At 42.9% G+C, this 12790-nt stretch overlaps 1 protein-coding gene across 1 annotated transcript in view; it reads right to left on the bottom strand.

The window, feature by feature from the left end:
- The window catches only part of FAM135B (family with sequence similarity 135 member B), a 273737-nt gene that overhangs the window by 42135 nt on the left and 218812 nt on the right, over positions 1-12790 (bottom strand). The window contains exon 8 of the mRNA XM_057532173.1: positions 74-227. Within this exon, the coding sequence (XP_057388156.1) occupies positions 74-227 (154 nt within the window). The remainder of the gene's footprint in view (positions 1-73; positions 228-12790) is intronic.

The raw sequence follows: 12790 nt of genomic DNA, 5'->3' as shown, positions 1-12790 counted from the left end.
GAGCCCCAGTCCAAAAGAGGAAGAAGTTCGGTCGGCTGCTGGGGTGAGTTTTCCCCTGTGCCCGGCCCCTTACCCAGCTCCATGCGTGGCAGCTCGGGGATGTCCCTCATGATGGTCAGGAAGTAGGCACGGAGTCCCCAGTAGGCGTGTAAGAGCAGGAAGCACAGCTCCCGGTGCCACTTGTAAGCATGCTGCATGCAGTTCTCAGAGGGCACGTAGAAGCTCCCCTGCAGGGGAAAACAGAAACGCAAGCTGAGGGCTATCCCACGTGGCCAGGTCCTGAGCAAAACTGGGAAGCGGTTCAAGATGCCAACCAAAGAGGTGGAATCTCTTCCCTATCCTTCTGTATGGGGAAACCATTGAAACTGGCCAAGCCTCTATCTTACTGTGTTCAAATTAAAATAATAATAGTAATAATATTAGATGATGGTGATGATGATGATGAGGACACAGACCTCACAGGTTTGGGGCAACTGAATGTCACCCACTTACAAGCCTCTTTCTCTTGCCACTGTAAGAAGAAACCATGGGACAGACTGAGGTGGGCTCCTTTTCACAGGGAGGTAAGGCATTTAGAAAGACCTTTGTATTGATGGATGAATAGCACACCGTGCTGAGAAGGAGAAAATTGCTTTGCTGTAAAATAGGAAGTAGTTGTGAGTTGCAATTCTCAGTGTTGAAAGTGTAAGAGGCTGTGGATGTGCCCATGTGGTGTGAGAATGCTCTGTACATTCTATTGTGTTGGCAGCTGTAGGACGCATTAGAGCAGTAGAATTACACACATGTCATTTGTCTGATGAGGAAAAGATGCCTAAGTCTGCAGTTTACTTGGAGGCCCAGACATGATGAAAAAGGAGGACCAGGACAGTTCTGACTTTCTTGCAACCCCACTAGAGAAGGATGGCTTGGGGTGAATTTCAGGAAGGATTTGTTTTAAGAACGGAAGACGGAATCTCACCATCATGGGTCTGGGCAGAAAAAGGGAGGCACTGAGTAGTAAGCTGGAGAACTCCATGGATGTAGGAATCTACTGCTCATGTGGGTGAGAGGAGAGCAAGCAAATGTCTCTTCATGAGCCATCCAATGCTTCCTAGCCGGTCCTGCTGGGAGAAATGCCAGGTCGGGTGTTGGTGGAATCGCATCCTCTTGGTTTCTGTGAGTTGGCTGACTTGCATAGTTGTCCATGCGGCAGCCTCTTGCTTCCTTTGTTTCCTTTTTTCTTTGCTGCCCTCTAAAGAGGGTTGAGTTGGTCCAGCGGGGGCAGGACAGGTCTGATAAGGGTCAAGAGCCACCTGAACTTCACCTGTACTCCCAGTGGTACCATGAAGGCAGACAATGGTGCGTATAGTTATATTCGCTCTCATCACTACATCACGATAGTTGGGTCCTGGCATGCAAGGTGGTACAAATTAGGAAACCTGGATGGACGTCTCAGGTCTGCCGTCACCTCACTCTGAGACGGTCTTAGATTAGCTCCCTGGGAGAAAGACTGCAAGACAGAGATTGGCCTGCAGGAAGGTCATGGCGTGTGCTCTCGGGAGCAACGGCCATGGGAGAGTAGGGTGGGGCAGAGGGAGGAGGTACGCTGCGCTGTCATGCAGGCGCAGGGACCTCAGTCGATCCCAGGGGGAGCTCTGGACCTGCAGCTGTCTGGCCTTGAGACAGGGGCCAGGTCTTTGTACCCATGCACTGACTGTCACTGGGCATGGGTTACCTCGGGGAGGAGGTGTGACCTTGCTCGGCAGCTCTCCCAGACAGGGCAATTTCCAGAGAGGGACTTGGCCATATGCAGTTGGCCACCGTCACCCTTGGTAGAATGAGGAAGGAGTGATTCAGGCCTGAAGCTGGAAACTGGGCACCACAGAACTCCCTGGAGAAAGTCTCAGCAGCACCCTTCACTCCCCGGTGCCTCAAATTAAACCTGGCTTTCCGTTATGAGGTCCCTTCTGATTTGAACGTTAACAGAGACATTCAACAAGCTCTGTCATAAAAAGGCTTTTCCATTTCATAAGCAGAAAATTCAGTTAGGACATCTGTGGTTGCCAGGCACTCAGGGTAACTTGTATATTCCCATTTCTCATCTTTCCTATTATATTAAGATCAGAAGTCAGTACAGTTGTAGGAAGACCAGCAAAGCTTGTGCATAGCAGGGTGTGTGTGTTGCACTCCCCAGGTCTACAGAGCAAGAAAGAATCCACTATTCATGAAACATCTAGATATTCCCATCATACTCTATCTCACTGGATGCTTAACAGTCACCTTATAAGGCAGATATTCTAATATTGGTTTTCAAAATAGAATACAGATATGGTAAAAATCTCAATATTACCAAAGGAAACACAATATAAAGTTTCCTATTCCCCACAGTCCAATAATTTTCTTGTACATCCTTCTACAATGCTTCTATATGCATACATACCTATGTGTATATATGTGCACTTATATACATATATGTCCTAAAAACACACAGAGACACACTCATGTTGAAGAACATTCTGGATATTTCTTGGCTACTCATTTTTATCACTTATGCCTTGAAGTTCTTTCTTCTCAGACCAAAGAAGTGATAGCAACTCCAATTCCCATTTCATAGATTGAAGACTGTGGCTCAAAGAATCTAGTGAGTTGTACAAGTCACTCTGCTTTGCCCGCAGCGGAAAGGATTCTCAAGTTCAGGTGCTCAATGAAGGCAGGCCTTTCTCATCTGCCATGTGTGCCTTTGAAAAGCATGGCTGGCCGAGGACAGCGGCTCAGCTAGGTCTGCTTACTTTGACATAGGCATTAATACAAGTCCTGCAGTGACTCCGTTATCTGTGACTAAGCAGAAATGAAAGCAGGCAGAGGATTAACAAAGGCATCAGATCTCGCAGCTCTGAGGCCACACAGCCTGTTTACCTCAAACACCCTTGAACCCTCCAATTTCTGGTCCTACTACCTGCTCACAACTGCATTTTCTTATCACCAATGCCTCCTTTTGACAGTGCTCCAGGACCCATGGAAGAGGGCAAGGGATCTACAAAGTATGTTACTAAGTTTCACTTTTAAGACTAGACACCAATAGCATATGGATTTTTCGAGAGAGACGTAAAGAAAATGTTGGAGAATCTTCATAAGGCTGATTTGATATGATTATTGAAATAATATGAAGTCAAAGTGTTAATCCAAAGAGAGATCCTAAAAAAATATGGCTGGAGATTATCATAAACAAAACCAGTGCCATTTTCCATAAACACTCAACAGCACGACTTCAGGAAAGTGAATGATTTGCCACAGAAAATCCCATTAGCCGGCCCTCCAGGCCCACAGAGCCAGCGTGGAGGAGCCAATGCCCCCCCCCCATTAGAATTGCATGAAGTGGATTGAAAAACTCTGTCCAATCTCCCCAGCACAAAGAAAGAACACTTTAGCATCCCTCCTTTTCAACAGTCTGGAAAGGAAACCCTAAATAATACGACAGGATTCATGCAGGGTAAGCAGAACATTAGGTTGTGTGCAAACTCACAACGGAAGGCTCCTGACCAGGGCCCACCCCACGGTATCATCTGTACAACATCTGTAAAAAGGGAATGATAATAATCTGACCTTTTAGGGCTGCTGTGAAGGATTAAACAACAACACTCAGGTAAAACACAGACTTATGTGATGTCTCAGTGTAATGTCAGGGTGCACTAATCTTTTTCAATTAGGACTCACCCACTGATGGCCTCTGGAAACGTGTCTATGGATTATGCAGCTCAAACCTCAATGGTCATCCACATAGAAACCTGCAAATGGATTTTAACTCAATGGAAGTCTTCTGGGAGCCGTGCAGGGATAAAGTTTGGTTAGAACACAGAATCTGGAGTCAAATAGGGTCTATTCCTTGCTTGTGGACTTATCAGCGTGACTCAGTTGGTCCTCAGCACCTGAAATGTTAGTTTCCTAACATGAAAAGTGGGGATAATAATAAAGTTAAAGTGTTTAGTATAGTGCCTGGTTTATATTAAGTACTTGTTACATGTTAGAAGTTTTGCTTTTTAATTCATTTATTACCTAACAGAGGTACCTTGCCATCAAATCAGACCTTTGTATACATGCCTCTCGAATGAGTCTGCATCTCTACATCTAATTACTGCCCTGGGCTCTAGAGCTCTATTCCAAACTGCTGATTGGATAGCTTGCCTGTTGTCACATACGCATCATTTTTTTTTTTTTTTTTACAAACGCATCTTGAAAGGAGCTTATTACTGCCCCCCTTACCTGATCCTTCTCTTCCTTCTGGTCTTCGTTAATGGACCCACTTGCCCAACATCCAAGAAAGCCAGGGAGTTCCTCTAGTCTCCAGACTTCTTTCTCACCCCAAGAACTAGTTATGAAGTCTTGGAAGTTCTAAAATGCTCTTGCCTCTGCCCTTGTTTGAGTCTTCTCTATTGCTCACTTTAATTATTAACACATCCTTCTCCTGGGTCTCACTGCCCAGGTCTTGGTCTCACTGCCCAGGTCTTCTTCCCTTTCATCTGCAGCACCAGTGTGTTCCCACTGTCTACAAGATCAAGTTCATATTCCTTAGCATGGCATTCAAGGCCTTGAGCCCCGATCACATCTCCTGGCTCAGCGGCTGCCTCTTGTTTCACTCCAGAGTCCACTAGCTGTTCTTCCTTCTTTTAAGGGCCTGTCCCCTTGCTGCCTAAAAGTCACCACCAAGAATCAGGTCAATGTCCTGTTCTTTGTGAACCTTCTTCAACTGCTCCCTCCTCTTGGGTCCCTTGCACATACCTCATCAGACCACAATTATTTCTGTAAATTTCTCTCTCTAACCCTCCCTGCACACTTTGAGGTTAGACAGTAAGCTATTTGTCTTTGAACCTGACACACCTAGGACACAGAATGCAATGACTACATGAACAGTGAATGAATGCATGAATGAATGAATGAATTGCAGCATCCTCTAGAGGTCTTGGCAGCATCACGACAAAATGGGCTTGGTGAACATAGCCCCAGATTGAAGGTCCCAATTACCTTCACTTCCCCCTACTTAAGAACTGTGGAGTTTTCATGCAATTTTGGAATTTGGATTTGCTAGACTGCCACAATAATCATGCTATAGATATTTATGTCCTACAGAAATATACTTATTTATACTTTATATGAAATATGTATACAGTCTGATTTTTACTAAGCATGTGGTAAACACTGATAACTTTTCATTTAATTCAGACACACCCATAAAGGCAAAACACATTTTTGTATAGAAATATCAGTCATCTTCTGTGTTACAGTTATGGGAGAATGCACAAATGGAATTAGTTTGTACTATTCTGGATGTTTCTTTGAAAAAGGAATGCAAGCTCAATCAGACCTCAAAATCTAGAATTCTATTCATAGTAGCTACTGTTCATTGTATGCCTGCTGTGTGCCTGGTACTATTTTTTTTGGCCCCTGAATTCCTCTTCTTGGCAATTCAGTGAGTTTTTCATTATTATCTTTGTTTTTAACCAGTAAGAAAATAATAATATAACTACAACAGCATTAATAAACAGCTAACATTATTTGACTCCATTAAAAACCAGGCATTGTTCAAGTGTTCTATATGTACTAATTATTTAATTCTTCTGCCAACCTGATGAGATAAGCACAATTATTTATCCCCATTTTATAGACTGGGCAACTGAACCCCAGAGTGATAAACAACTTGTCTGCAGGTCTCATGGCGTGCGAGAGGTAGATCAGCAATGCAGACACAGTCTGACACTGGAAACCACACATTCCTCGTCTTAATACTCAACTTAACCTTCGAATTGAGCTTCAGGAAGTTCAAATAGCCTGTGTTCACACATCCAGGAGGTAGAAGAGTTAAGCTTCTAACCCACGTTAAAGCCTAGATTTTAAAAGGAAATCAGCTCTGTAAATCACAAAGGTAATCAAACACCCCCTTTGTTGCTATCTTGGTTAGCAGTTCCCAATTTTTGTGTCCCGACACACTGGATTGTGGTGACTAACTGTGAACTGAACTACAAGTATTTGTTACCCCAAAATCGTTAAAATATAGAAATCATGGATGATTTCATGTTACTATGACTTCGTCCGAAGCTGTTCCTGCCGCCCTCTTACCGACACCCCACAGAGGTTCCTTCAGCAGTAGAAAAATAGAGTGAGCATTGTCAGGCTTGGACAGATGGGCAGGCATGGGGTGGGGAAGGTGACTGACAGTCCCAGGTCTAGGTCACATTCCCACCCAGGCACCTGCTCCATTCCACAGGCATGTGCTTGCCGCCTGCCGTCTTCACATGGCTCCAGCACTGAAGCATCGTACAAGCAACTGTTGAATGATCACAGAGAGATCTACATGGCTCCAGCCATAAAAGAAGTAAACTTGGGTTTGTGTTTCTCTCCCTCTATAAGTTTGTTTTGCCCCGACCTCCCCTCCTGGAAATCAGGAACAGAATATTATTCATCTTCTATTCCCAGCTACTTCCACATAGTGGGCAATCCATCCATGTTGTTGACTGAAGTGATATTTAGAAAGAATGAAGGGTCACAGTGAAGCTGAAGAGCTACTCTGTAAAAGGCTATCATGGGGGAGTTTATGACATAATGTCCCACTGAGTGGAGCTAGAGCCAATGGCTGGAAGTTCTAGGAAGGTACACACTGTGGATGAGAACATTGCTTCTCCACTCTTGATGTGTTTGCAACGTGGAGGGACATCCGCTAGCATCATACTCCCAGCTCCTCTCTGCCCACTTATTGAGCAAAAGGTGAGCTTGGGATAAGGAACTAGGTTCTTCCCTGGAGTCTTCCTCTCTTAGTAGCAAGTCCTCCCTCAGAGGCATTTATCTCCATCACCTTCAGCCCTGGGGGAAGCCTGGTAGATGAGGTGGTCTTCAAGGGAGCCCTACATTTGTCTAGCACGGCTGTATCTGATTAAGTAAGTAGTCAATTCTAGAGTTCAATGTCCAGGAACCCCCTTGATCAAAGATGTAAACCAAATCTCACATCTTAGTTTGAATTCTAGTTTGTCTTATTTTGTCTTATTTTCCAATTGGTTCAGCACTCAGTTAAGGGGAAGAAGGTATTGTGTATCAGTTCCCCTTCACACCCAGCAGATTTGATCTTGTTGACAATGAAGTCACTAACGTTAATACTTCCCTGTGTCATACTACCTGGGGTGCTCAGGAATAGAGGGAGCAAACAAGGAGAGTTGGTCAGTGTTGGGTTAGAACAGACCAGTGGATTTCAATCACTATTTGGGGAAATCCTGGGGGTACCTTAAGCAGTAAGAAAGGGGCAGGGTGGGTGAGGACCCCACTTCATCAGAGCTCTTCTGTTCACAGCAGCTTTATGATGGTTTCTGCACAGCATTCATTTGAAAAAGAAGTCCTTAGTTAAAAAAATAAATAAAATTTGAAAATCACTGGACTAAGCTAATGCCCCTGAGTGCTCAGCTGTTCTATTGTAGTCCAGAAGACAAGTACAAATTGTGTAGCTGAAAATCAGACCTCAACAGTCCTTGTTGTTTATTGTTGTCCTTCCTGATTCCTAATTATTGTTTTCTTTCCTCTCTGTTCATAAGCCTGTTTTAAACAGCAGTTTTTAAAAAGATACTTTTTGATTCAAATTGCTCCAAAATGACAGTGAGGTATTTTTTTTACTTCCATTTTGTGGGAAAAAGCAACAGAGTTCCATAAAAATTCAGTGGACTTGGAATTACAGGAAAGACCTGGGGTCAAGGGGTTAAGTCCTGCTTTTGCTGTTGCCCAGCTTCAGCACTTCTGACAGTGGCTTAATTGTCCCCCGGGCAAGAATGAGAATAAAGGGGAAATGTTCTTTGCCTTCCATAAAGTACAACAAACACATGGTCCATTAGTCTTATTATCAGTAAGAACTCCGTGTGAATCCTTCCACTGATGTGCTTAAGTGATGGCATTTTCTTTAGTAATTTGTTCAATTCCTATATAACTAAGAGATTTTGACCGATTTAAAACTTTAAAAAGTGTAACTCATTAGTAATTAGATAAGTTGACATACTGAATCTGAATAATTCATGACCATCTTGTAAGTTGCTTTGATGCTTATGATGTAATTTATGATGTAATTTGGGTGGATGCATATATTGCTGCTATTGATCCGTTTGACTTTAGAGAACTGTGTGTTTATATTAGAAGTATTATGACTGGGAGTCCCATTGGGTGTCTTCAGCTCATCAATGGGGTCAGTCCAATTCCGTTTATTCTCATGATCCTAATTACTCTATACTTGGTGCTTCCTGTGTACCCGTCGTTGTGCTAAACACTTGAGCTCCAAACATTAACACACCCTGCCCCCACCTGGAAGAACATATGCTCAAGTTAGAGGAAATGGGGACACAAATGCCAAAGTGTAGTGCAATGTGGTAGGCATCATACTAGAGGAAACCTCAGGAGTAAACTTTCCATGCTATGAGTGCGTGGAAAGGCGTAGGTAGGGAAGGTTTCCTAGAACAGGTAGTGCTGCAGTTGAATCTTGAAAGACTAGGCAAGTAGAGCAGGGATGAGGGAAGGCACTGAAACTGTCACAAACAAAGACAGAGAAGGAACAAATTAATAAAGTGCAGGAAAATATAATCAGTAGCGTGCGGCTAAGGTAAATGAATCCAGGAGAGAAAAGCAGGAGATGATGCTAGACAGACAGCCTGGGGTCTGGGCATGGAGGGTCGGGCATATCACGCTGATCAAAAATCAGTTCCCAGGTACCCAGAGACACAGAGGAAATGGACAACATGTGTGCCAGTGTGCCCGTCAGTGGGGGATGGGAAGACACGTGTCGAGCCCTCTTCTATGACTCTGGCTTCTCACTAGTCATTGCATCTGGCCCTCCAAACATGTAGGGAAGTTGAAATCATGATGTAAATTTGCAAAAGTCGAATGGTCCAGAGACATTAAGTAAATGGCCTGTGGTCCCGTAAGTACTAAAAGACAAGTCCAGGATCCCAAAACAGCGCAGCCTTGGTCTGTTATCCCACAGGGTACTATTCTGAATGCCCCAGCATCAACATCTTCTCAACTGAAGACAAGACAGCAAGAATAGGGATAATCAAAACAGCAGGAGTAAGGTGAAATGGCCATCAGATACACTGGATTAATTATGAAGCATGTGAAGGGTCAAGCGATTAATACTTCCATCCCCAAGAGGCCAGTTCCAAGATCATAAACTCAGACGTATCTACAGAATAAGTGAGCTGTCAGTCTCAGTGCCTTGGGATATGGTGACCACTGTAAATGTTTCTACTTCGGATTCTGTAGAGGTTCACTATGGTCTCTTAAAAATGTAAAATTCTATGCTTTTGTGATTTTAATTATGAAAGGTATTAAATTCCTTTAGCTGCCACTGGGACAGGCATAGAGTCAGCATGTATAATTACTCTCCTATTTCGAGTTCTGAAGTCTCTTGTGTGAATTTGGTCCTTATCTTTCCCCCTCGTACTTCTGGTGGGCTTTCTATATAGCTCATTCTATAGGGAACCTGGAAAGCAGACCAGAGCAGAGCATCACTGAAAACAGATTCTATGTTCTGATAGCAAACGAACAAACACCCACGTGGTTCCTTATAAATCTTCTTACCTGAGACACACAGAGCACCCAGAGTCATTTCTAAGTGAGGTGGGGGATGACTGTCTCAATGTCAGATGGTGGGCACGGGCGTGGGTATGACCCGAATGAGGTGCACCCGATCCCAGAGCCCACACTCCTGCACCACCAACAATTAATTCCGGCCTCCCCGGAGCGAACGCTGGCTCTCTCTTAGCCTCTGCAGAAAACAGATCAGGCTGTTCTGAGAAATTATTAAGGCAAATGGGAGGCCACTGCACCAATATTGTCATATTAGAATGTTTAATTCTATAAGAAACCAGCTCAGAATACTTCTGGCTTTTATTGGAATGACCATAGCAATCGTAGAAACCAAAATAAGAGTATTTGCAAAATAAGTCATAGTATACCTAGAGCTTTTAAATCAACTCTGTAAAGTCTGTTTCATTATTGTCCTCATTTTATAGATAAAGACACAAAGTGGTGGATCTCTCAAAGTGTCAGGAATTGAGAGTTTTCTATAAAATATTATCCAAATTTATAGGCCAATAATAATCTGAACACATTTTAAGTAACATTTGGATTGTGTCCATGACCACGTTGCAATCAAATATTGCTGTGCATTAGTAGCTGCATTTTCCTCAGGGTTCAAGATCAAGTTGTTAAATGTAAAGGCCACTAAAGCGACAGCATTAACATTGTAACACTTCTGAACCAAGGTTGGACATTTGAGTTGTTTTTAATGCTGGTCTGAAGTTAACTGGCTGCTCATTATTTGCTAGTACTCTACTGAATACGGTAAGCACGTTCTATATGACATACAGCCCAATCTGAATTTGTGATTATCACCTCACCGATAAAATAAGAATAATAAGAGCAATTACCTCCAAGAAATATGATGAGGAGCAACTAAGACAGCAAATGGAAGCAGGGTACTTAGAAGAGTATCTGGCAAAGAATGGACATCTGACAAAGAATGGGTATTTGTATTACAGGAACATAGAAGAGGGGCATGCAAGCCACTTTACAGGTATGGGAGGAGAGATGACAGAGTTCTAACATGCCAAGAAAGGACAGGTCAGAGGGCCCAGCAGGTAGAGTGATGTTGTTGGCCATCGTACCAGCAACCACACTATACAGACACTCCCTCCCTTTTCTCTGAGCTAAGGAGATCGAGGCATAGAAACAGGGAGTAAGGGGGAACCAGAATCCCATTTCCCTGCAGTCTTCCAAATACAGGTGATTTTGACTTTCAATATTACAGACAGAGCCTTCAGATGACATCAATAGGCCATTTGAAAATTGTGTCTACCAACGAGGACTCTACAGACAGTAGATTCTTTAATTAAGGTGACTGCAGTCACTGCATCATTACGATGTAGAAAATACTGCAACATCCCACATTTGAAAATGCCTAATCTCGCCAATAAAACATTTATAGCTTTGACACTTTGATTTTCTAGTATTTTACTTCCAATTCTTCTTCATTAAAAGCATTTCCCCAAACTGTGCGCAATTTTGTTAGCAGTTGGCAAACTGGATGCTTAATATTTAATCTAATTGAGAACATTACACAACTCAAACTGAACAAGCAATTTAGTTGTCAGATCATCATAAAATCCCAAACACCTTTCTGATGAATGTCTTTATTTTTAAAGTCTAGTTTGAAGAAGGCTCTGACTTAACTAAATACTATCCATCAACTCAATCGGATGCATGTAATCGGATGCCTTTAAAAATTCCCAAACAGTCACTAAGTGTGATATTTTAAAACCACGAGAGATCACATGCTGAGTGAAAGAAGCACGCCCTCCATTGTCAGGGTCAACCTGAATTTAAATGCTGGCTTTGCAGACTGTAACCTCTTCAGGGCTCTACTCCACATGTGTAATCACTGACTCTATCTATCTATTAAAAATAATTTTGGAATGAGATACCATCTATAATACAAGATTGATGACATGCTTTAGTTATACAATAAATCAAAAGCCTGGTTGATATTAAGTGTACCATATGGTCACTCCATAAATAGTAGATACAATGAATAAAATAATAATGATGATTGTTATCATTATTATAGTTAATCCTATTATTTTTATTAATAACATTTTAGTGTTAATAAAACATCATCTCATTTTTCCTCCTAATCAGATCACATTCGAGAGTTACAGGAGGCAGGCAGAGGGAGCAATGGGAGAGGTCAGTTACATTCTGGGCGTTATTTTCAATTTGATGCAATTCCTCTTTGTTTTACTTGATGCCTTTGATTCTTTAAGACTTGGCTCTCTGCTCTGGCAGAAACACCTTTTGGGAATAGGATTTTAGCTTGTTCAGCATCAAACACGGAGGAGGTTTATCTCCCTTGCAAACTGCTGTTTGTGGATATAAGCAAGAGAAGGGTAGATGCAAGAGGTGAAAAGAAACAGGAGTACAAAGGAGGGAAGATTCGATGAACTCAAGGAGGAGCAGAGAGAAAGCAACAAGCTCCACTGGGCTGGAACCCACACAGAGGTGGGCACGAAGTAGGCACCACACAGAACAGGAGGGCCTGATGGATGTGAGCTTCTCAGCAGCCCTGGAGACTTGTGGCCGGAAGTCTGCTCTCAACCCAGCTCACAATAACTCAACACGTGGGCCCCGTGGGTTTGTTACGAAAGCTGCTCTAATCCAGAGGCCAAAGCCTGGCCCCTCTCCCCGTGGTTTCTCCTTGTCCTGACTTTAATTGCCCGGATACCAGTCTGTTCTGACCCTGAAACCAGTCTCCCATCCCAACCTACCAGCATCTGTATGCCTTCACCTTACCAAACCCATGTCACAGATGCCCTGGGGATAGACCCTTGCTGATTCTCAACAGAGATCATAGTAAATTCAAGTTTTTCTCTCCTTGGAGACGACTCTGTCATTTCCTTTACACAAATGTTACTTTTAGTAATACTTCTACACTGAGGCAAGAGCAACTTCTTTCAAGAAGAGTTTTGGGTGGTTTTGACCCTAATTATGGTTGATATTATTACAAACAGCCATATTTTAGAATGGAGTAGAATATACATACATAAAATATTTACCATGGTGCCCACGTCAATCCTGTATACTTTTCTTCAAGAATCATTGATCGGGTGTTGTTTCTGGGCTAGGCACTAAGCAAAATGCTCTTAGGAAATGTTAAAAGATTACTGGTACAGGATTTCTGGGTTCAAGCCCCTCGTAGTTCAGTGTGTGAGGCAGCACACAGGGATAAATGGTTTTG

The sequence above is a fragment of the Balaenoptera acutorostrata genome, chromosome 17 (assembly GCF_949987535.1).
Source record: "Balaenoptera acutorostrata chromosome 17, mBalAcu1.1, whole genome shotgun sequence".
Lineage (NCBI taxonomy): Eukaryota > Metazoa > Chordata > Mammalia > Artiodactyla > Balaenopteridae > Balaenoptera > Balaenoptera acutorostrata.
Note: the sequence above shows the minus strand (reverse complement) of the source record. Positions and strands in the feature narration are given on the sequence as shown.